This window comes from Fukomys damarensis, unplaced genomic scaffold (assembly GCF_012274545.1).
Source record: "Fukomys damarensis isolate Sample0158 unplaced genomic scaffold, DMR_v1.0_HiC HiC_scaffold_14, whole genome shotgun sequence".
NCBI lineage: Eukaryota > Metazoa > Chordata > Mammalia > Rodentia > Bathyergidae > Fukomys > Fukomys damarensis.
In genome coordinates, this window is record NW_022900926.1 from 13,484,340 (window position 1) to 13,509,194 (window position 24,855).

General features: G+C 36.2%; 1 protein-coding gene across 6 annotated transcripts in view; it reads left to right on the forward strand.

Annotated features, from left to right (window-relative positions):
• Eya4 (EYA transcriptional coactivator and phosphatase 4) overlaps positions 1-24,855 on the forward strand; it is a 263,877-nt gene that overhangs the window by 109,191 nt on the left and 129,831 nt on the right. For all 6 annotated transcript variants that reach the window (XM_033763240.1, XM_010626650.2, XM_019207810.2 and 3 more), the window contains one exon: positions 20,499-20,548. In XM_033763240.1, coding sequence (XP_033619131.1) covers positions 20,499-20,548 — 50 coding nt within the window. The remainder of the gene's footprint in view (positions 1-20,498; positions 20,549-24,855) is intronic.

Below are 24,855 nucleotides of genomic sequence, written 5' to 3' on the forward strand. Positions count from 1 at the left end.
GCCTAAGTCTGTGCCATTATGAGGAGCTTTGGTTCTTTTTGTGACATTTCTCTATAACAGAAAAAAGCTTTCATGGGAGACTAAAGTACTGACTAATATTTAAGCTTTTATTGCCACAGAATGGATTTATAATTATGATGAACATGACTTATTGGAAAATTAAAAACAAATCCAAAGAAATCTACATAAATTTTTGCAGTCATTTCCTTGCCTTGCAAAACTCCCATTGCTCTTATGTCCAAAGATGGATAAAACCTTAGAGGTGTTATCATAAACACATAGCGATTGCCCTCGATTAAATCAGTCTCTTTAAAACATTGCTGTTGGGTAAATCAAGAAAGCAACCAAATGAAGGAAGCACTGTAGTTACAGAGAGAAAGTGGTTGCAGTTGGTAAGTAAAGGAGTTTCCCAAACTGAAATAGACAGTGCCAGTAATGATGATCTTGGTGCCAAATACAGAGCATTGCATGGATTGAAAACATTAGAAGTTCATCTGAGTGAGCCCTGAGCCCTGAGCTAGCTGCCAATCAAAACTGACAGAAAATGCACCTTGTTGTTTACTAACACAGAGCTATTTTGTCCTTCGGTCCCAGTTGACCCTTCTTCCATCCCCCAACCCAGCCAGCCTCAGCTTATTTAAGTAGAACGATGATTAGGAGTGGAGCTGAGTTCTCCCTATTCCTAAAGAGAACCAAAGTCTTGGGCACACATCTGAGTATGCTGGTGAACTCCAGGGAAGGGAGGAATTTAAACTCTCATGGTTCCTTTAGACACAGGTGTTCCCCTCAGCATCCTCCCCTGTAGATGAAAGCAGTAGAACCCGAATCAGCTAGCGTGGCCTGAGCATAACTTGCAATGGGAGGCAGAAGGTAACACACTTTCCAGGTAGGCTGGTTGGGTGTGTGATTGTTGCATCTTCCACTGCGGAGTTTCACGGAATTGTGTTGTGGATGTTTATGATTCTTCTGATCAGGGAAAGCTGTGTATAGAGAAGTGCTAGCACCGTTGGGGCTCCACACACCGTCATGATCCTTTTGAGCTCCATGGCTACTGATTTTTCTGACTAGAGCCTCTGATAGAAGGAGGCCAGCTCCACAGGGCAACTTCCCTTGGAGTTCTGGACCTCGTCATATTCTTGACATGGATACCAGGTACATGGCTTTGGAAAATTGGACTGAATACGAAGCCCATGGAGGTAATGTAATTCTTCAGCCTGATTTTCCCACTTAGGAGTGGGTCAGTTAATACTTAATAGGTAACAAGGTGGGAAGGAACAGCAGTCTTGTGTTGCCAAATGGAAATAGTAGCTTTCAAGCATGCAATTGGCCTGACACCAGCAATATTTTAACTTTGCATGATAAAATAGCACCTTTTACTCACACCCTGCTGTCTGACTCACAGAGGTTCCCTTAAATGTCTCGGCTTAATTCACTTGCTAACTTGAAACCTAATAATATCCACTGGGCAGCTGTTCAATGATTGCCCAGTCTTATCATCAGTTATTCACAACTAAAGATGGACATTGTCTTTATCCTTATGATCCAGAATGCAAAGCATTCCTCTTAGCATCTCTCCAAAATCTTAGGTTTTTTTCTCTTTAAGAATGTTGCCTATGTCCTTGTTGCTTTGTCTGCCACTTGAGAACTACCAGCTGGCAGATTAAATACATCATTCATTGGGACTAAGCTGTGGACATGTTTGAATTGTTTGATTTATTCATATAGATGGTAAGGGTCCATTTTCTGATGAGAACCAACTAGAATTAAGCTCTTGGTTTTTCTTGTACTACCCAGATTGCCACCATTGCTGCACAGCTTGGTGTACACACAGCCACAGGCTGAGTGCAAACTGAAGAACACTCTTTCCGAAATAAAGGTCACTGGCACGGCAGACTTGGGGCTCCTGCCAACAAAAGGCTAGTGTGTCGTTGTTAGGGAAGACGTATACATACAAGAAGTTACTTCTGTCCATTCCTGACAGATTGGCACTGTTGGAGTGCACCTTGGAGCTCTCAGTGCTGCCTAGCTGTTGTTGACACATTTTCAGGTAATGAAAATGACATATTTTATGCCTTTACTTGCCCATCCCAACTAGGCTACTGCCGCAGAAGCACTGTTACCACTGGGTAAACAAACGCTACCTAAGTCTGACAGTGATCTGCCTCTTATAACAGAAGCCAAAGCTGAGAGTCATGGTATTTGGTGGCCCCATGCTTCCCACCAGGCATAGATGTTCTATATTGTGGAAGCTTCTTAAAAATCAACTCGCATATAAAACTCGACCGCCTTGTCTTCGTAACTTTCCTTGTCACTGGGGCAAATACCTGATACTCACAACTTAAATGAGAAGAGGGTTATTTTGGCTCACAGTTTTAGTTGATGGTCAGCTGCTCCAAGGCAGGAAGAACACGGCAGAAGGGTCTCCCAAGGAAGAAAGCTGCTCACGTCATGGTGGTCAGTGGGCAGAGAGAAGGGAGCAGCCGTGGAGGGAGATACACTACGCCTTCCAGGTCATGCCCTGGCAACCCACCCACACCAGGTCACAATTCCAATATTGCTCCAGAATCCAGGCACCTTCCTTGAGCCCCACCTTGAAACGCATGTGGCTTTAAGGCCACATGGTAGATCCAAACCACAACACTCCCTGACCTTTTGTTGGTCTATACACATTAGTAAGACTGTTGCTCACTGAATTCAGTTACCCAGTTTGGAATTATTCTCTTTTTCTATTTCTTTTCTTTCTTTCTTTTTTTGGTGGTACTGAGTACTGAACTCAGGATCTTGTGCTTGCAAGGCAGTCACAGTGCCACTGAGCTAAATCCCCAGCCCTTGGTTGCTTTCTTGGTTATGAACAGGATGAGAGGTATATAAAACTATGCTGAAAATTTGTGCTATCATCTTGACCACTCCTGGATAAGGTGAGAAACTCTCACATCACCTGTTTGGAAGATAACAGTTCAGTTAAAACAGGGAGCAGGGACTCAAAGTTATTGCCACATGAATTTCCTTGTTGGACTGAATCGCACCAGACTACAAAGATATTGATCATTTGGTTTAGGAAACTGCTCTGCAAGTGTTTTTATACCTTGGATCCTTAGGTCTTCTTTCAGCATCCATGAAACTAAGGCCCACTACTGTGTCAGCTCGTGAGCAAGATAAAATTTTAGGCTTTTCACACTTCTCAACTTCTCAAAATATGCATTGAGATAAGGATGGATTGGAAAAAGTACTAGAAATGCAGAGTGTAGCAATTGTTCCCACAGATGTTCAGTCCTCAGAACTGACAGAGCGATGACTCAGAAAAGTTGATGTCATCGAAAGGAGACTTTTATTATATGACATTCCCCAGAGGAGGGGACATGCCGTGCCATGAAGGGCTTCTTGGGGGAAGCACAGTTTTGGTCAAGAAGCAGGAGGAGGGGAAAACCTGAATCAGCTTTTACCGGGATTTTTGCAAGAAAGTCATGACAGGGCAGGAAAAATGACTTCCAGTCAGCTAGTTGGAGTAACTGGAGTGGGCTTTGAATTAAAGGAGTGATCCCTAGGTGACTAGAACCTGGAGTAGAATGATTTAGATAAGAAGGAGCATTGGCTTGGGGTGCAAGAGGTGGATAAAGGAGTTGGCTGAAGGTGTAATGTCTGGATTCGTTAGTTTGCATATAACAAGCTCCCTTTGCAGACTCTAGGGACTGGCCAGCCCTTGAAAGGCTGAATTCCAAGTATGCAAAGACACCAAGCAAACACAATTAACAGGAAGTCTGCTTGGGAGCTTCATGGTAATCCAAGTAGGAGGTGACACTGGTTTTGCCTAGGAGGCTGGCTGGGGAGCTGCAGCAATGTGAGCACAGCTGAGACGTAAGATGAAGGCTACACCAACATTGGATGATGATTCAAGGATTGAGTTAGAAGAAAGGCAAAAGTCGGGGACCCCAATTTCTGACTTTATTTTCATGCACAACATTGGGCATTATAGACAGGATTGGTGAGGAAGTAAAGAAGAGCCTAGCACTGGCGATATTGAAGTTTGTTATGGCTGTGAAATACTCATATAGATGCAGATTAGAATGCAAGGGTTTGCAACTCAAAGGATGACTCTCTGTTGGTGAAAATAATGGAAATTTTTAGCATAGAGATATTATGGCTATCATGAGACTAGGCGAAAGGTCTAGAGAGGAAACGTGGATGGAGTTTGAACAATTTAGGGAAGATTGGGCATTCACCAGTATTCGCCTCCACCTGACCGGCTTCCCTCCTTCAAGTCAGCCATTTGGCTCCTGAATGAACTTTTAGTCTTCACAGAGTGATTAAACAATAACAAATATAATTATTTCATTAATACTGTATTATGGAGTGCCACGGATATGTTTTGCTAAATATTTATTTAATAAATAGTTTCTTAGATTTTGGATTTTTTTTATTCTCATGGAGTCATCATATCAGTTGCCTGGGTTAGAAATCCAGTATAGTTTTTAGTTTATTTTTGTTTTCGATTGCACATGGCCCTTTACAGAGCAGAAATTTGAGAGCTTATTGTACATGTGGAAAATTTAAATAATTTTTCTCCCCCTTTTCTGTGGCTTTTCATTCGAGGTCAATATTATATGATTATACTTTTGGTTTTCTTTTTGTTCTCCTATGTAGGCTCAGTTTTATCTCTCAATTTTAAGTATTTGCCCTTGAGACTTTCCAGAAAGCCATCTTATAGGTAATCAGCTAATAAGAAAAAGTGCTAGAAAATGCTAGAAAAGAATCTGGAGCTGTTTCTGAACATTGGAGCGGAACAGTGCTTGATAGATTACTGAACAGTGTGTGCAGGAAGGTGTCAGGGTGAGCAGGAGAAAAGAACGGTGGCAAGTGTGTAATGTCCGCCTGTGCCACAAGCTACGGAGAATTAGTAACCAAGGTTAGTGTAAAACATACATGCCTGAAAGTGCAGTAAACATTCTGCTTTCTTGGTTTTAAAAATGTAGCAAGATTTCTATCAAACCTAACAGATATCACGATGGAATGAACAATCTCGTTTTGCTTTTGCTTTGAAGACATTCAGGTATTTAGTAAATGCCACCGCAGCCCCAGTAATGTGCAGGTCTCTGCTACTGAGTGTATCAGCTATCAGGAGCTGATAATACCTTCATTTTTTATCAGACTGTGGAGCAAGCCCTCACCCTCATTCATCGTGCCTAAATCATTGGTAGATGGAGCTGAAAGGACTGTATCGTTTGTGTGCCATTTTCAGTTTTTCAAAATGTAAGAGAAACCAAGTGTTTACTCAAAGTAAGGATTTTCTGGATTTTAAAAACATCTAGATCTTTTGATTTGGGCTATTTCAACAACTCATTTGTACCTACAGCTTGTCATAATGTTCAGCAGCACTGACTGATGGAAGTACGAATGATTTCAGATATGGAGATGAAAGCAGTTATTGTCAATTAAAACATATTTGGCAAACAGAGTCTCCTCAAATACATGTTTGATGGTGGGAAAATAGAAACTATTATTCTCCCAATAACTCTGAGGTGGGGGTACTCCCTGGTGATACAGGTGGCGAAATTGAATTTCGGAAAGAACTGTTTCTATATTTCTGGTTACTAACTATTTGGCAATATGCTAGAAATAGCACATGGTAACAATCTCTGTAAAATGCAATTTTTAAAAGTTTATATAATTTTCCTACTTAGCTATAACAGTATAAAGGTTACATAATATACTTTAATATATATAACTTACTTTCATGTTTGTGGGAAACCTTTGTGAGTGTTGTAAACTGTGATGCAGATCATATTTTTCATCAGAAAAAAAATTTTGCAGAAACTGCAAAGAACTTTATTTTTGCGTGTACAGCTTCAAAAGTTTTTCCTGCATTTTTCTTATTGTCCTCGCTTCCTTCTCCTCCTCAAGTTGAGGAAAGAAAATGACAATCCTTCCAGTCACCTTTAATGCATGAAGAGCTTACTTTATCCTTCTCACAGTTTCTGGCATGGTTGATTGAGTCCCTATTGTACCAGGAACAGACATATGCTTTGCTTCAGTGAATGCCTGTTCATTCCTAAGCATTTAGAAAATATTGAATGACTTATAATCCCCCCAGAAAGTAGCCATTTCAGAAGCACAATGCATTGAACTTAGAAAATCTCACTTAGGTCACAATGCTCAAAAAGCACTATTTCCTGGAAAAGATTTGGCTGCAAAGACACTAGATTTGGAGATCCTAGCCTTCTTAGGAACCAAGAACTACACCTGTCCAGGTAGGATCTCTAAACGCTGTAACAGAATGGCTACATTTTATGAGCTTTAATTGACTCAGGCTACTCATGGCATCCAAACTAAACTGAACTTGCACTGCAGGTGAAAGATGTATGTTTACCCAATTTCTCAGCAGCAACAACTGAAGCAGACAGCACTGGTGGGGAGATAGCACCATCTTCAGTTCCTAGGGTTACAGGGGTTTCTTTCCTGCTGCCCAAAGCTGAAGTAGGGATGTGACTTTCTACTCGGTTCCTCCAGAAAATGAGCAGAGCTTTAAGAAATATTCGTGCTGCAAATCATCCAGATGAGGTATTTACTTTTTGCCTGTAAATCATTACATCGTTTAGAGCCAAGCTGTAAAGAGCAAGGAAAAAAAATGAAAGAAAAAGAAATTTCAGAGTTGCATAAGCTCATTGGAGTCAGTAACTCCCTTTAATATCTGTAAGATGTTACTGAAATGTCTGAGAGAAGCTACGCAGTGCATAGTTTTAATTTGAGTTCTGTGAGACACATTTTTAAAGGGATGAGAGGTGAATGTGACTTGATATCACTTTTTATCATTAACTAAGTTTATTGGCACAATCTAGATACACATAACGATCACCCTCATCCCATAGAATTTGCACCTGAGCGTGACATCTCTTCATTCATATTTTTCCCATTCGCCTTCTCTCCTTTCTACCCTTCATTTAAAGGAGCTTTGTTTCCATTCTACCCTTTTTTACCAATTTTTTCTTTTCCCTCCCTTTCTTTCCCTTTTCCCCTTTCCTTGTTCTCCTTCCCCTTTGAGCCTTTCCTTTTCTTCCCATTCCACGATGTCCATTACACATTTTGCTCCTCATGTATACTTTCGGTTTCTCGCGCCAGAGAAGCAATGCCATATTCCTCAGACAAGACTGCTATCTAGAAGAGCGAAGAACTTAAAAAAAAAAATCACCCCTGCCAAATTTAAAGACCCAATCCAAGGATGGGCCTCGGAGATGAATACATACTTCTCAGATGAAGAAGTACAAATGGCACATAAATATGTGAGAAAGAGTTTAACATCACTGGTCATCTGAGAGATGCAAATTAAAACAATGCCAAGAGTCCATCTCACCCCAGAAAGAATGGCTGCTATCAAGAAATCAACCAGTAACAAATACTGGTGCGGTTGTGGGGAGAAAGGACCCCTTCTCCAGACTTGATATTACTTTTTCATCAGTTATTTAAAAAGGGAACATAAATGCCAGGTAATGAGCTTAACTGACATCCTTCTTATTTCTTGAATTCAGCTATTCGTGTTTCATCTTAATTTCATTAGCACTTAACGTTTGCCTTCTCTTTTTGGTTAAATAAAAAGGCTTTATGTTAGAATACTTATTCTATAAAATATGTATGTGCTTGTGAACTTTTCTAATTGTGTTCATCCCTTCCTCTCTTGCAAATGAAAGTAAATTAAAATGGAGTTAAATTAGAACATCTATACTCATCTTATTCTGTTGACATTTACATGTGATTAAGGAGAAGAAACTTTGTATTTGTTGTGAAGAATAATGAAAGTGAAATCCTACATGCTTAGTCATTCTTCCAAAAACATACAAACGAAAATGTAAAATGTTGGTTGGGAGCTTTAAATAAGTATCATTCTTATCTCTAATAACTTGCCAAGAAGTATCTCTTCTCAAAGAAATATTCTACTCTCACAGAAATTTAATGTATCATTTTCTTTTTGCAAATTGAATGCAGGGATTTAACTCTTTGAGGGGTTACACCAGTGGGCTGTGAATGTGTCACATAACACAAGTTGACAAAGTTGTCAAATGCAGCTTCATTGAAAGCACTCAGGAATAATGCTGTGCATTGGATCCCACAGAAAAACAGGCGCTGTGGATGAGGGTGACCTCCTGCAACAGTTCATCCTGCTGTAAACAGAAGGGAGGGGAAGGCCATTGGTGGGAGCCCAGAGTGTTTCCTCTCTAGGGTCCCTCCTAGTCATCCGACATAACTGCCCTGCTGCTGGAGCCCGAAGGTTCCTGCCAGAGCAAGGTGTTTTTAAGGCTACCTGGATGTTGATTAGAGACTGTAAACCTCTCAGAACCTTCTGTGATCCTGAAACCAGGCTTCTTTCTACTAACCCTGCAGACTGGAATTTATTGGCTGTTGAACTTCACACACACGCACACAAAAAACTAACTTCCAGATACAACTGGAATTCATTTCAGGTGTTTGGAATTTGAGGTAAGTTGTACGTAGCTTCGGACTAAAGCATTGCCATTATCATTATGCTACTTAGTCATATATTTAAATATATCTGTCTCTGGAGAAAATGTTTTTCTAGTTAAAATGGGTAGTTTGGAAATTTTACATTTTTAGTATAAAGGTGATAAAAATATGTTTATAAACATTGACAAGGAAATCAGCTAGAGAAACTTCTTTCATCTGTCCATCCTTAAAGTTTTAAATACATTTTGTCTGTTTACGTCATAAAAATTCATCTACTCTAATTAAATCATGTGAATGATGGGGAAAACAGGTAATGCGATAATTGTAAATTACTAGATTACATGTCACCACAGAACATTGACAGGCATCTTTCCTGAGTTTTCCCCTAATTTTTGCTTGATGCAACATTTAAAAGGCTAATGCCAGATATTTAAATTAAGAATTATTTTTTTCTGGGTAACTTTCTTGGAAATATTTTGCTTAGTTTGAGTTTTCATTAGGTTTGGAATGTTGTCGTCTAAATGATAAATGTTTCATATAAAAAAATGAATGGTTTCCTCCATTTTTGGAACTTCATCTTTTTTGTCTGGAATAATAAGACCACGTTTAATTTTAAGTCCTCCAGAAGTTGTAGTTTTTTCATTGGTTTAATTTTCATTTGAATGAATACTAGAACATATACTTTGAATGGATACTAGAACATAAACCTTGATGTGGAAGTCTTGGAATGCTTTGGTTTAAATCTTTTAAATATGTATTTGGGTTTTTGAGTCTCAGAAAGAAAAGCTGCTTGGTTGGATGAGAGGGCTGAGGTGTGAGTGAATTGTTGTAGTAATGAGAGTATGAAAGATTTGTTTCACTCTAGACAACTGAGGGACAGTTTGCTGTATTTGTAAAATTTTGTTCTTGTGAGTAAAAAACCCCACTACTCAAAAGAAAAAAGAAGTCCTCTAATTCTAAGTATCTGTAAAAACTGATTTACTGCTGGAGTTAGAGTGTTTAGGGAACCTAAAGAAGAAAGGGAGGATAAATTATCTCAGCCAATAAGTTTTCCTGTTTGGTTTCTAGGGTCTACTGAGCATCATTTAGCACTATCCAGTTTCCTGCTTCTTTTCTTCGTTGCAGTTACTGTTTTCTGAAATACTGTGCATTTAAATGATTGTTAAAAAGCTTTGCTGCAACTTATGCAAAATAGATGAAAATGGAGCCTGCTACAAATACATCCTTCTTCATAGAATTTAATTTTGCATTACCTTATTTTGCTTTTTGTTCTCTGAAAGTTTACTAAACTCATAAAATATTACTTGTCACAGATGAATAAGAAAAGTAAATACCAAAATCATATAGTATATTGTGTTATAATTTTTTGGGTGGCGGGAGTGGGAGAAAGAGGCCAATCTTTTTATCTGCACTTTGATTTTTCTTCTTCCTCCAAGTTCTTTATAAATGACCTTCAATGGAATTTTCGAAGTTGTGCAGTCTGACTTCTTGAGCTCAGAGCCACTCTGCAGAAAGGGAGGTGGTTGTGTGTGTGTCCTAGGGGCAGCGACACATTTCACTTTAGGGAAACAGAGCAAGCCAGTTTTAAAGGTAACGCAGCTGTTGAAGAAATACAAAAGCCAGATGACTTCAGAAATGTGCGTTGAGGAAATCAGGATAAATTGTCCTTAAACCTAGCTTTCAGAAAGCCATTTTAATTGAGGCCAAAGAGGAAAAAATCGTAAGTCTATCTCAATTATTTATTAGGTTTGCTTAGAATGAGACCTTCATTACAGATAGACCTAATCTATAATTCCTTTCCTCTTTAACCCTTGCATTTTCTACCTTGTGGATCCGTTTTACATTTACATTGCAAACTGTGCTTCATTCTTTAGGATAGACAAATATTTAGGACCAGAGAAATTGTGAAGTTAACTGAATAAATTCCATTTCCATCTAAGCAGTGACTTTTGCATTTACAATTTTTTCCAATAAACTACTCAGTTTTGACTTGAAGTCACAGAGTTAATGAGCTCTGTTTCTTCTGGCCACATTGTATATGTGAAATATGTGTCACATGGAACTGTTTTTCCTTAAGCCCTTAGCTCACAGGTAATTCAAATTGTTACTTTAATTTGATAGAAAATCTGCTCAGAAAACACATAATTTGCGTTTTCTTCTTGTGTAAATTATGCTATAGTCTGTTTTATGAACTCTTCCAATGAAGAATTTCATTGTGTTATTAAGACCTGTGGAAAAGTGATTTATAAGCTTTTTATAACAATGATTATACAAGATAGATTTAATGTAACATGACCTTATAGTAAACTTTTAAACTCAGAAATGTTGCTGCACTATAGTGGAAAATAGATTAAAATGTCACATCCTAAAAATACATATTTTTTATTATACATTTTAATTTTACAAGTGAATGATTTGATGCCAACATCTCAGAAGTATTTTTTAAAGATTGATATCTTAATATATCAAGAATATAATTCATGAAAATTAAAAATATATGAGTTCAGTCCCTGGTACCAAAAGCACTAAAAAATGTAGGTTCTCTATATGTTATATTTTTAATTATCAGAGTTTTGTGCCAGAAATAGTTACATTTCATATAAATTTACCTGCAAATATATATAGATATGTGTTGTTTAATTTGTAATTATCTTTAAAATTTTATTTGCATTGTATCAATTTGTTTTTAAGGTTAAAAATATCTCTATTTTTTAAGAGTTGTGATGACTCTATTAGGCACGGTAGAAAATTTTATATATTCTTTAGAAATGTTTTAATATTTATGCACACATGCACACACACACACACACACACACAAACCAGAAAGCTTTTAACCCAAACTTTTCATGTGAATCCAACAGTTCTGTACTGATAAGCCAAACTGTATAGTCAGCTATTGTTCCAATTTTAAAACTTACTTAGCAGTTATACATAACAGGCAGATGATGTTAGGTACACTGTAACATGTTACACAATGATTAATATTCATGCTTTACAACCTATGATATCTAATCTGCCTGTGGCCAAATTCTTTTGAAGTTTCATGACTAAGATGAGCAGAATTTGTTAAGAGGGAGGGGGTTGTGTTGTCTGGGGTCCTGTTGTGCTTGGCAGCTCATGATAAATGAGGAAGTTTTTCTTAACCTTGTGGCCAAAACATTCCAGTGTCTTTAAAACGGGGTATTAAAAAAAGATGTACAAAATATTGCATGAAGCATTAGCAAGGGCTCTGTACTTAAAGGACAGGGAGGGGTAAACTCTTAAGATTGCTTTTAAAGCATCGTCCCTGAGAATTCATAAATCTTCACTTGCATGGAAAGAAATCTAAAACTAGACATTTCGATACACAAAAGTTGGAAGTTTTGTTTCACAATTCAGTGTGAAGATTCACAGCACAGTTAACAGTTTTAGTTTAATTTCAGCAGATTTGACCAAATTACACTCATTAAGCAATAGTTTTCAATTTATAATAGAATATTTTGATTTGTTTCTTGTTGTTTGCTTAAAGAATTTTATAGCCTTCTTTTTTGTAACATAGAGGACTATCCAAACAAACAGACAAAACCCTGCTTGTAAACAAAGATCTTTATATAAAAGAAATCAAGATAAATGGGGGATATGCTCTTAGGTGTTCGTAATGTACATTTTTGAAAAAAATCCTCTTAAAATACTTACCTATTATATTTATACATATAATTAAGGTTGGGTAAACTAGTCTCATTACCAAACTTAGATATAATAGACTTTCATTGGTGCTGTGACAGGATTTTTTTTTAAGGTGTCTAATGGATAATTTTGTGGCCTTTTAAAAAAGAAGTTAACTTTGCCCTGGTGGGAGATCTTGGAAAAAAATGCAACCTGAGAAAGAATTAGAAATATTCCTGAATAATTCATATAGTATATGCGGTATGTATGACAGGTGACAGAGGACTATGGCATAGCTAGGAGAAAATGTGTTTTAGAACTTTAAAGATTAATGTGGTTTGGCATTTGGTTTAACGCTTATGTACCATGCATAAATAATTATGCTTTGTTTTCCCATGTTATTGTAACTAAGTTGCTTTTTAAATATATTCAACCTTGCCGTGAACTCTCAGATAATTTGAAAGCTATTGTGACAGTTGTCATTGATGAAGAGTTATAGACTATAGGATTTTTTCCACTTAAAACATAATTCCTCCCCAGTGTGTGATTTTGTCTAACCTCCCTCCCCCAAATCAGCATCCCGGGAGGCCCTGTACGGAGGGCCAGAAATCAAGTAAGAACTTGCTCTTGACAGCCAAATACACGAGGGGTAAAACAATTTCCACTCTAGGTTATAGGTGGTGCATTTTTATTTATTAACCTTTTAACACTACTGTTCTTAATCTTTATGTTTATTTTGTCTACTGTTGCCAAATTCAAGCAGAATATTCAGTTGTATCTTTGTTATATAGCAGTTAAAGAACAGTGACAGCAGTTTTACTTTAAGTGGCAGACCTGAAGACCTCGGATTGTGGGCTAGAATTCTTATAATAGGTGGTGGTTTGAAAACTGGCACTTGATGGTAAGGGAATGATCCCGAGGGACTCTCGGGAGAAGCATAGGTAAGGAAAGATAAAGAAGAAGAAAAAGAATTTACTCAGAAAAGAGAGGAAAGAAACTTCCCCAACTCCATAAAAAGGATTCCAGAGTTACATACATTTTTGAGCTGTAAGATTATTTTTAAAGGAGACAGTTTATAAAAATACTTTTATATAATCGTATAATTCAGTTATTACAAGTTCTCTTTCTAAGGCTTTGTTTTGTCCACCATTTGACAAAAGGCATTTTATTTTCTTTGAAAAACCTGTCAAATTTGGATGGACATATTAGAACATAAACACATTTTAAAAAATTAATTGTGACAACTTTTGTGTTCTAAAGAGTTTTTTAATGTTTTGAGTTTTTAAAGTCAAAGAAATGAACTATAACATTTACAAAAAGTCAAATGACTCCTGTTGAAAAGTACTGAGAAATTTTAGTTTCTATCAGTCGAGATTATGTATCTCTGAGTTTGTATCTGTGTAGATTGGCATTACTGAAACTCCGTGATGATCTTCTTCACATAAATTATATTTACATGTATCCCCAAATGACCATTAGTTATCACATTACAACATGCAACTTACTTGAATTCTAGAGTAGCATTAACTTGTGAATATTACATTTAGGAAGTGTGCATAAATGGTCTTTCACTGCTGTAAGTAACTAAATCCTATAATAACTTTGACAAAAGAATACATTGTAAATGTTTTAAATTTATGGACTGTTATCTGGACTACTGTTATTTGTACCTCATTTTTAAATTAGTTCATACACCTGCTTTTACATTTTCTTATGCTATGCATGCGTTCTACAATAGGATAGAAGAGGACATATTTTAATTAATATTTTCTGAATGCTAATAATTAGAGACCAAGTTGGCTCATCAAACTCAGTACCAGTTATCAAATTTTTAAAAAAATTAATGTATAAAATATCATTCAATTGAGATGTTCTAAATGAAAGCATAATTTAAATAGCTAGAAAAAACCTGGGATAGTTATAAGAAAATAATTTTAAGTTCCATTATTTCATTCAATAGGAGGTACTGTAAAATATAACATGTGACATAACCGTTTATATTTCAGAAGTCTTATTTTTTATTAATGTGAACCTAAAAGTAACTAAAGTTAAGTGCCATCTTGCCATATCAGATAATTATTCAATGATTTAATTTAAGTCAGTCATAAAACAAGTTTCATTATATACAAAAATTATACTACAGTATTTTTGTAATTATCATTTATCCAGTCTCATTCACATTGAGTCTTCATACTTCAAATACAAAGTTGAAAAGAATAAGTTGTTGACAGTAATCTCTATCACTTTCTGATTCCAAAGAGTTTGTTATGCAATAATCTTATTAAGGTATGTAATATCTTACAAAACAATTTGTATTTTGGGGATAAACTTTGTTTTGATATTTTCGTTTACCCATATTTTCCTTAAGCAATAATGCATTCAAATCTAATTTACTTTGTATTTCCCACACAGTTCGGTGAAGAAATAATGCCTTACCTACTATGCATAAAAATATTTATAGTAAATTATTCATTACAGCAGCAAACTTGTTTCTAAAGTTTTCAACTTGAGCACTTAGTGGCAGAATTGCTCTTTTATTATCAGTTTGTATAGTATATCCTAAACTTAATCATTCAAGTTTATTTCTAAACAATACAAAGTTTCTAAAGAAGTCTTTTGAAAACATCTTTTTCCATTATTTCATCTTTTACATTTTATTATTGCTAATGTTTCAGGAATTATAAACAAAAAGATTAAGTACAGAATAATTGGGATAATTGATTGCAGCTTGTTTTAGAAGATAGTAGATGAAATGAAAGAAAGTTCTCAGTGAACTTTTTTATGAGTTGATTCTATTTTCTTTAAAAGACCATGAGCTCCCCAAAGTACCAAGTGGTTATAAAATGTGAAAAAAATTAAAGTTGATTTTTTTTTACTTTAAGGTAATTGAGCTAATGCTAAATATTCTAGAGTTTATATTTTCTACATATGTTCTTGACATTGAAATTATTCATTATTCTCCATCCTAACCCCTGCATTCCTCTATACTTTATTTAAATATTGTGCTCTACATCCTAAAAATACTTGAATGACAAATAGTATTGTGAAATATGAACAATGAGTTTTAAGAATAATTGTCTCTAATATAATGTCATTGACCAGTCTTTCTACTCTATTTTTCTGCTTTTTCTTCTCATCATCTGGCCCTACTGACATTGCATTTTTTGTTCACCAATTTACACTTTTGCTGTAAGACTCTTCCCCTAGAATTCATGATCCATGCAAGCAGGTTTTTGTTGGTCTAAGCCACGGCTGTTCAGTAGAAAAATGCCAGCGATGAATGTATGGTAAATTTTCTAGTAGCCATATGGTAAAAGTAAAAAGAAAGGGGAAATTATTTCCTCTACCCAGTGTGTTGATAATATCAGTTCAGCTCTCAGTATAAGAAATAGCGATGAATTGTATTTTTCTTCTCATTAAGACTTCAACATCCAGTGTGCGGCACATCTCAGTTCAGACTGGCCATGTTTCAAGTTCTAAACAACCACATATGATGAGAGTCTGCTTTGCTCGGTGGCTTGGGTCAGCCTCATCTCTGTGCCTGGAGGGTGTCTAGCATTTCCCAGGCATTCAGTAATGCCTCGCAAAATGAGCACATGATGCTATTTGGACAGGAAAAAACAAAGCAAAACGAAAACACAACTCAGAACTTGTTTTTCAAATGAGACCTTTCTTTTGCAGCTGTTTGGATGGACGGTGATGGTAGTAGACACCAGAGGTATCTGGATAATTTTTTCCAATTGCTTTTCACTTTGCCTACCTAAAGATTAAATATTACTAGTACTTGTTTGAAAACTGGATACTTCAGGAGTCACTTTAACAGATGCATGTAATGGTTGATGTATTATAAGAAGTAACTAATAGGTTCTTCTTTCAAAACTGTTCCAAAAGGCTTTCACTTCAATTCTTAGTTTTAACAGTGCACCAGATTTTAGTTGGGTAAGATGAACAGTTCTTAGAGATCTCTTGTGCAGCATAGTGACCAGAAAAAATAATAATATTATTGCACAATTAAAGTTTCACCAAGAGAATAGATCTTATGTGTATGTATCATGTACACACACACACACACACACACACACACACACACACACAAACACAGAGGTGGGAAGAGACTTGCAGAGGTGATAAATCCATTCACAGCATAGACTGTGGTGTTTTCATGGGTGTCCATTACTCCAAATCCCTCAGGCTGTATGCATTAAATTTGCACACTTTTTTGTCTTTCAACCATACCCCAAGAAGAAAGAAAGGACAAGCTAATGGGTAACTGGCAAATCTGGCCTAGGAATGAAAGAAAGGCTTGATGTGCAGTCCTGTCTAATTCCAGCCCTTGGTGCCAGCAGTGGATGTAGATGATTTATGATGTCTTCGAAGCTCAGTTTCTCATTCATGCAATCAAGTTTTTAACCTGTTGTGCCTTGTGTTTACATGTTCTCTCAAAGCTTCATTCTTTTCCAGGGATGGATAAATCTAGAGTGTGTGATGCTAGGATCAAAGGCGTGCGGTAACTGAACCACTTCTTGTGAGTGATTGGTTTGTCACCGCCCCGGTCCTGGTAGTCTGAATAAGACAGAAGGAGCAGAAAGACACTGTTAAAGCCCCTTGTTGCTTGTGTTACTTTCTGGCCTCCGTAAACCGTTTCTCTCGTTGCTGACATCCACTGCCATATGTTGTCCCTCCGCCATGTGCCATCTTTGTGTTGGATCCAGCTGAGTATGGGCTGAAACTGCTACAAACTGAGCTATATAATCTCTTCCCCGCTTTAACTTTGGGTTTTGGGTATTTTGTCTCAGCAATGAAAGTAACTAACGCATCGATCGTAACTATCTTCATTATATAGATAGTAGAAAAAAATATTAAATAAATGACAGTGCTATGATTGTGATATAATAGAAATTCAGTGGTTCATAGAAGTTTCTCTTTTCTTATTAGTATATGTTTGCAGTGATGCAGTTTACAATCATCTTGTGTAGTGGGTACATGTATACATAATCCTGTCCCTCTTCCTCTAAATCCCCTTTCCCCACTTCCATTCTTTTTGATATTATTAATCTTAGCTCATATTTATAACATATAATGTTTATATTCACTGCGGTTGTTAGGTTTCTGTGTGTGATGAATCTTTATTCTACTTACTTCCCCCTTCCTCCCCCTTCTCCCCTCATCCAGGGTGTCCTGGACTCCTTCCCATTTGCAAGAGGTCTAAGAATGTTTAGTTGCTCATTTTAGTTTATATGTGTATGAATTTTAAATTCTCTTCCTGTTAAAATGCCCTTATTGATCTGACTTTGAAATTTGCTACTTAACTTACAATGAGATCAATTTATTTTTTTGTTCACAGTATTATATGGAAATTGGTGGAAAATAGTATCTACCTAAGCACTGTGTCAAGCACATATAAATACTCAAAGAGTTTAATTGGTATTCATTTCTTAGGTCCAAAAAATTTCTATTTTGTTATTTGTTCATTGTATACTTAAAATCTTCAGCATGCTTTCCTTTTGCCAGTGGTTTTATAATTTCTATGAAAAGACACTAAGTAGGCTTGAAGCCAACTTGAGCGCATTTGACATTACTCGTTTGTTTCCTTTACTGGGTAGTTTTGGCCCACAGGCTGGGCTCACACTTGTGATATTTCTGCCTCCACCCGACAGAATGCTGGGATTACAGATTGCACCACCACACCCACCTCCTTCGCTCCTGTCTTATTTCAGATCTTCTCCAACCCTTAGCAATAGACCGAGTGATTCTCCTAGTAAATTAGCATGTGAGGAGCAGCCTATCAGGGCTGATGGTGTAATGATGCATGCGTAAGGTCAATACTGTCTCTGTGTTCCTGTCGTATTGCGTAAGGCTCTTACCTGTCTTTCCGCCTTCTCTTTTGTCCTTTTTCCCCCACTATCTTCTAAGCCATCTCTACTCAAAACATCCCTACAAAACCCTTCAGCAGTCAACATTGCCTAAAGGTCAGTGTCCAAATTCTTTACTCAACATAAGGGCTTGCCATGTGATTCTTCTGTCAAACCCTGTGATGGAATGCCTGTTCACTCCAGACTGTGCCTTTCAGCCCTGTATCCTTTAAGACTCAGCTCTGAAGCTACTTCTTGTTTCTTTTGGCCAGGGTAGTTCGTCCTTTGAAAGCCTGACACAGTATATCAACCTCCTTTATGACAGTCACAGGGCCCTAAATATTATCCTTTCCTCACCTGGCCATGAGAAAGTGAGTGAAACCTCGGCTGACATCCTTTTTGGATAAGTGCGTAGCTCTAACAATATCAAAAAGGATACAGCTATGTAGAACCTCCGTCTTCACTGAAATACAATTTGCTTTGGAATTGTTTTAACTAAAGTGGAAACAAGCAGGCCAAGGAATGAGGCAGAATTTCATGCTCATAATTTCAATCCAAACCCTAGATTATATAAACATAAAAGCCTGAACTCTGTATTAAATAGTAAGCAAATGAATAGATTTGTTCCCTGTATTACAATCATTTCTTTGAAGCAATCTGAAAATAGTCAGAACTTTCTTGTAAGCTATTTGGAGAATGATGCTTTGGAAAGCCATGAGTATTTAAAAAATATTTTGTCTTTAAATTACAGGAAACTTACCTGGCTTTGAGTCTTGATTGAGTGATTAAGAGTTTGTCTCCTTCCTATGTGGTGTCCTGGACCTTTTTAGTCCCAAAGTTAAATTATCATGGTCTTCAGGAAAATGGCATTCATGTTACGGTGATTTCAGTTCTATAGCTTCCGGTGGTGAGTCATGGGAAAGAAGTATTCTGTCTCCTAATGTCCTTCCCACTTGATTCTTATTTGTCTTAGATATTTAATGGACAAGACTTTTATGAATTTTCTAGTGAGTCTTGTGATGGCATTTCTTTTGGTTTTTTTCATTATTATCTTTTTCCTCCTTCTTTTTTGCCTCTTTCACTATGTTCTAGGGATTGAACCCAGGACTTTCACACTGAAATGTATCCACAGCCATTTTAATTTTGAAACAGAGCCTCTAAATTGCCCAGGCTTCCTCCTCCTCTTCCTTTTCCTTTTGCTTTTCTTTCTCTTCCTCCTTCTGCTCCTCTTCTATCTTGTCCTTATTTCTTCAATAATTACTCTTGAAAACATTTCTTTACTCCTCCATCTCACAATGCTTGTTCCATCTTAAGGGCATGGAAGTTACTGAGTAGGAAAGAATGACACTGTCTTTGCTATACTTTATTTTCATATAGTATAAATGTATACATGGGGCAAAAAAAAAGAGAGAGAGAGAACAAAGTCAATCAAGCAAACAGTTGATTTCCCAGGATACACCATGTCTAGGCTTGGAAAGAAAAGTGAAATACCTAGATTTTAAAAAGTAAGAGAGAGTTTTGTGTTTGATTTTTTACCCTTCTTCTAAGTCAGGGAAGAAAAGAATTACTTTCTAAACGGGAAATGTAATACTGTATCTTTAAAATTCAAAACTTGTTGTTTAGTGTTTCCATGATACACATCAGTACACTACTTTTTCACTTCCAAGCCATATATTAGAAGCTAAAGCTTCTTGGGTTCTGTAGATTGGCCATGTCAGTTTTTTTAGAATGTAAGGCAATGGACTTGTGAATGTACATTGTACACTTCCCATGTTAACTGAAGGAGTTTTAAGGTCACCTCTGTTATGTATGTAACTTTAAGATCATAATGATCAGATGTAGATGTCTGTGCTTGGATTTGATGTATGAGAGATGATGAGTATGTACTGTACCTTATTTTAGAGGAGGTACCCCACATGTCTGTGCAGAAATGGATAACATACCCTAACAGCAAAAGTTTTGTGTTTTAATTCTTTATCCTTTGTGGATTAAAACCTCAATATTGAAATATAATCTTGAAACATATTGCAAATATGTTTGAGAAGTCTATAAGCAATGTCTAAACTTAACCAATAGGCTGAACGTGTAAGACATACAGTCCTTTGGCTGAAATATTGAAAATTAATGCATAAATATGTTTGCTAACACTGTGCTTCGTATCAGAACCAGATTATTATTATGCACTTTCATCAGAGACAGAAGCAGTGTCATTGGGAAAAAAAAAAATTCTTAGTGGATTGAGAGCAGTATGCTTAGTTCCTAACAGGGAAACTTAGTTCTTTGGTTTCTTTGTTTCTTTCATCAGGCTGGTCCCCAGCTATTTTAGCTGAACATTTTACATACTAATGGAGAACAGGAGAGTGGATTTGGCAGTTGTTCGTGGGATAATAATGAAATATGCAATTTAGTACTGCATGCTGTTGCTGTAAAATGTGAGGAATATTTTATAGAGATCTTGGTGAGCAGAACTGTATCCACTTTAGCAAGTGTGTGACCTTGAGTGTGGAAGTCAAATTTCATATGAGAGTAACTGGTACTGTTTTCTTACAGGTAAAGAAAACGTGCACAGAAGCTGATGTTTCAGAACCTCAGAATTCCAGGTACAGTAAAATAAAGATCAAGATTTATTAGAGTTTTGAGAATTACTAGAGTATTATGCCATGCATCACGCACAACTGTTACTTGAAACATCGAGTGTCTTAAAGAATTTATGTGCATGGAAATTAGGTATTACATTGACTAAGGTAGCGTTAATCATATTATCAATAAAGAACACTGTGAAGTTACCTTTAAAAATGATTATAGAAATATCTCTAGACATACTTGAAATTCATTCCCTTAGATGTTATTTTAAGTTAACCTTACTTTTTCATTCTACTCTATTCTTATAATACATTTAGATATGAAATCGTTCCTGGTATGGAATAACTGATACATCTATATTTACAAAAAACATAAAACAACCTCCCAAAAATATTTTTCTGATGAAACACTGCTAGAGTTTGAGAATGCTGTCAAGTTGTTAAACTCAGCAATAACTTGGCATGGTCTTTTTGCTTATTAGAAACTGGTAAAAATGAAGAATTAAAACTGTCAGGCCACTCAGCGGAAGAATGTAGCACCATTTTGTTGTTTGTGGTTGGAGCAGATCCCAAACAGATTTTCAGGCCTGTGCGTTTTTATTACCTTCACTTCAAAACTTAGGCCTCAATCTTAAATGGAGAAGCAAAAGTATTATAAATACCATGACAGTAACAAACATATGTCCTTGATAGGATCTTAATGACGTGACTTACCCTGTTAAACTAAGAAATTTGTATTCATTGTGAGATGGGTACTTGTGTCTTAAGCTACTCACTGTAGCATATGATGTTGTTAATAATTTTCTTGGTTCAGAAAAACAATACAAATCTGGATAAAATGTTAATGGCCACTATATTTTTCTTTTGTAGAGCAAGTGTGTTGTATGTACCAGTATGATACGCTTTTCACTGATTCTTCGAGATATCAAAATGATTGTACATGTATAATCTGTCCCTTTGATCTTTAGTCTTTCTAATTAGCTATCAAATAGGATGAAATGTTTCAGCTTATCGGAGCATTAGGAAATGGGTAAGCCATGTAAAGCAGAGTAACAGGATGTGTAGAGAGAAAGGAGAGCTGGAGCGCTATGTCTTGTAGGGGCTTTCTTGCAAATCATTCTGAATACTTTGCAGGACTGTAGAAGTAATTCAGCCATTTTTGTAAGTAGGGTATCTTTTTTTTAAAAAAAAACTTTATTTCAATGTAGTCCAAGTAGATACTAACAAAGAAAATATTTGTTAAAAACAGTCTTCTATGAAAAAACAAAGCAAAACAAATTAAAGAAAAACAGTCAATACACTGTGTATCTTGAAGATACAGTATATCTTGACAGATCAGTAAGAAAAACAGCAGTATAATCATCTGTATTATTAGTATTTTATATCAATGTTTATGCTTAAGGTTGCTCAGGATTTTTGTTTGTTTGTTTGTTTTTTGGTACTGGAGATGGAAATTGGGATCTTGTATTTGCAAGGCAGGCAGCAGCACTGAGCTAAATCCCAGGCCCGTCAGTATTTTTTGATAATACATTTTAAGTCAATTTGGTAGAAAGCTACCAAACTGACTTGGTGTTCACAGGTTGCACCAGTAAGTTAGAGAAACATTTAAAAGTTTTCAGAGTTCAGTGGAGTTTGAAATTAGATCATTCTTTTTTATGTAGGAAAGTTGTAGCCTGTGTGACTTTAGAAGTAGTTTCAGAGCTCAGGGGGTCAGTCAGTGGTAGAGCACTTGCCTCGCATATGGTAGGTGTCTTCACCACTGCATCAAAAACAAAAACAAAAAACAGAGGAGGAAAATACATTTTATTTTTAAGATAAGTACCATTTATTTCTAAAGACTGTTAAAAACATATTCTATTATTTAACAATGTTATCTGTAAATTGAAAAGTGGCTGCAGTTCTAGAAATTAGCAGATATTTTCCATGGATCAGCTACTTCTTCAAAGCTACTTTCTATATAATATAAATCGGTAAAATTAGGCTAATGACTTTCTGAGAATGCTCAAGCTTTCCACAATCAAAAACAAATCCACTAAATAAACAATCCTTATCAAATTCCCTAGATGGAAAAGCCTTCAGGAGAATCTCGGGTCACCTGCACTTTCGGGGTGCCCAGGCATCTTCGCAGTGACCGGTTTCTTTCCTGATTTTTGTGGCAGTGACCAAACTCCACACTCTAGCCGGTGTCAGTAAAGTAAGGTGTGGTCGGTCGTTCTGTGATTATGAAATTTAGTTACTGACATTAAATCTGAGAGAGGCCGAACTGATGCTCATGAAGAAAAGAATAAAAGAAGAGCAATTTGTATAAAAGCATATGATAAGTACTGAATAGTTAAGGAATCAAGACAAGCTGAAAATAACATTTTTTATGTGCATGCACTGAGGTTCTGCTCTTATAGCCCTAAGCAGTGATTTTGTAATATGCATATAGATTCATTATTTTTTGACCATTAAGAACCATAACATTTATATATTCTCCCTTTTCCCTTTTCCTCAATCCACTTGCAAATGTATGTGTGTGTTTGTGTTTGTGTGACAGTTGGGTTTTAGAGTTTAAAGCCTCCTCGTGCTTCGTATTCTGTTCCAAACAAACCTTCAGTAAAGACTTGAGCTCAAAATGAAATATACTGTATCAGCATAAAATGCAAGCTGGAAGCCCACTGCCTTACAAAATGCTCCTCACTTGGAACCTAGAGCTAATGTCATTCATTTGTTTAGCCAGCTTTATAATTTGTTGGCTTTGTATTTTCAATGATTAGAATAAATGCAGATCGGAAAGTGATTTGACAGTAGAGCAGTAATTAAACTGGGTGTGGAGGCTCTGTCAGGAGAATTGCTGCAGTGGGATATGTGTATCAGCAAATTCTTTGCCTTGCTTGACCCTAATGCCTTTTGGAAAAAAAAAGAATGCTTGGACTGCAGATGTAACTAGTTGATTGGGGAAAGGAGAATTTACAAACCCATGCAGTATGAGCGACGCATTACATATATGTATTAAAAGCTAGACTTCAGGGACAGTATTTGCTCTGCTTCCTAAAGCTATTAAATTTGATGTCTCATGGAATGGACTATATAATACACTTCATGTAAAATTTTACATTTTTGGAATATTTACCTTCCTTTTTTTTTTTTCTTTTGTGTTGCTAACCATGTCTGGAGTATACTACTCTTGGCCTCTATTCTTAAAAATAATGTTAATCATAAAATATGTTCTTTAAAGAATTAAAGTTTATATTTATCTCATGTTTTTCTTATTCTCAAAGTAAGTCTGCTACTAGATAAGCCATCTTAAAAAGTAAACAGAAACTTAATTTTTAAGTTGATTTTTTTCAGTATGGATGGTAAATTTATCGGCATAGATTTGTGCCATATTTAGGTCACTTTAAAAGTACCTGGTTCTCATTAAATATAAGAGATAGCTCCTGGGAAACTGAATTTTTTACCAGATGTTTCCCTGAATCTCACATTTGAAAAAAAATTCTTCTAATTTTAGTCCTTTTTATTTCTGAGGGGAGAGGAAATAATTTGCCTTATTCTTTCATTGGATCCTTTATAAATATTTTACAGTTCTTCTAGGTTAAAGTACCCTGTGTTATACTCAAGTGATTTTGTTGTTGTTGTTGTGATCTTTTATTCAGTTTCTCTTTGCCTTTTCTCTTCTGGGTTTTCTCTTTAGTGTAGTGTCACCAAGAAGACAGCAGAGAAAGGATTTAAAACTCAATTCAGGCATTTTTATTCTGAACTTATTCTTTTAACTAAGGAGTGAATGGAAATTAAAATTTTGGTGAAATTCAGCTGTGAAATAACTTAGAGCAATTATACCAACTATTTTCCTTTAGTGGCTTCATCTTATCCTGCCTACAGTACTGCCAATAGAGCACAATAATGAGATTAAAGAGACACTATTAAAACAGAAGAAGTATTTACAGCGCATGGGAGCTAAAATGACAATTTTTCCACGTAGTGAGTAGAAAAGACATTCCATGGGTAATGAAGAGAGTTGATCTTCCCATTTTGTAAGCTAAAGACGTTGAGTTTTCTGAGAACTTAATGATTGCCTGAAATCAGCAAAGGGCCCAGTCTGTATCTCCTTGTTTGGGTCTTTGCTAACTTTATTTAGTTATCCAGAGAAAGGCACAATGACTGTCCAACTTTAAAGAAGTATTGGAATACACTTTTGCTTGATAGCTGGTGTTTTAGTGAGCCTAGGGAAGTTTATCAATTCAAGGTTTAGCTGTAAGAGCTTTAAAAATGCAGTGAATTCATCATCTTAAATAGTTATGATTTAACAATGCTACAGTTAAGGCATTCAACTATACATATTT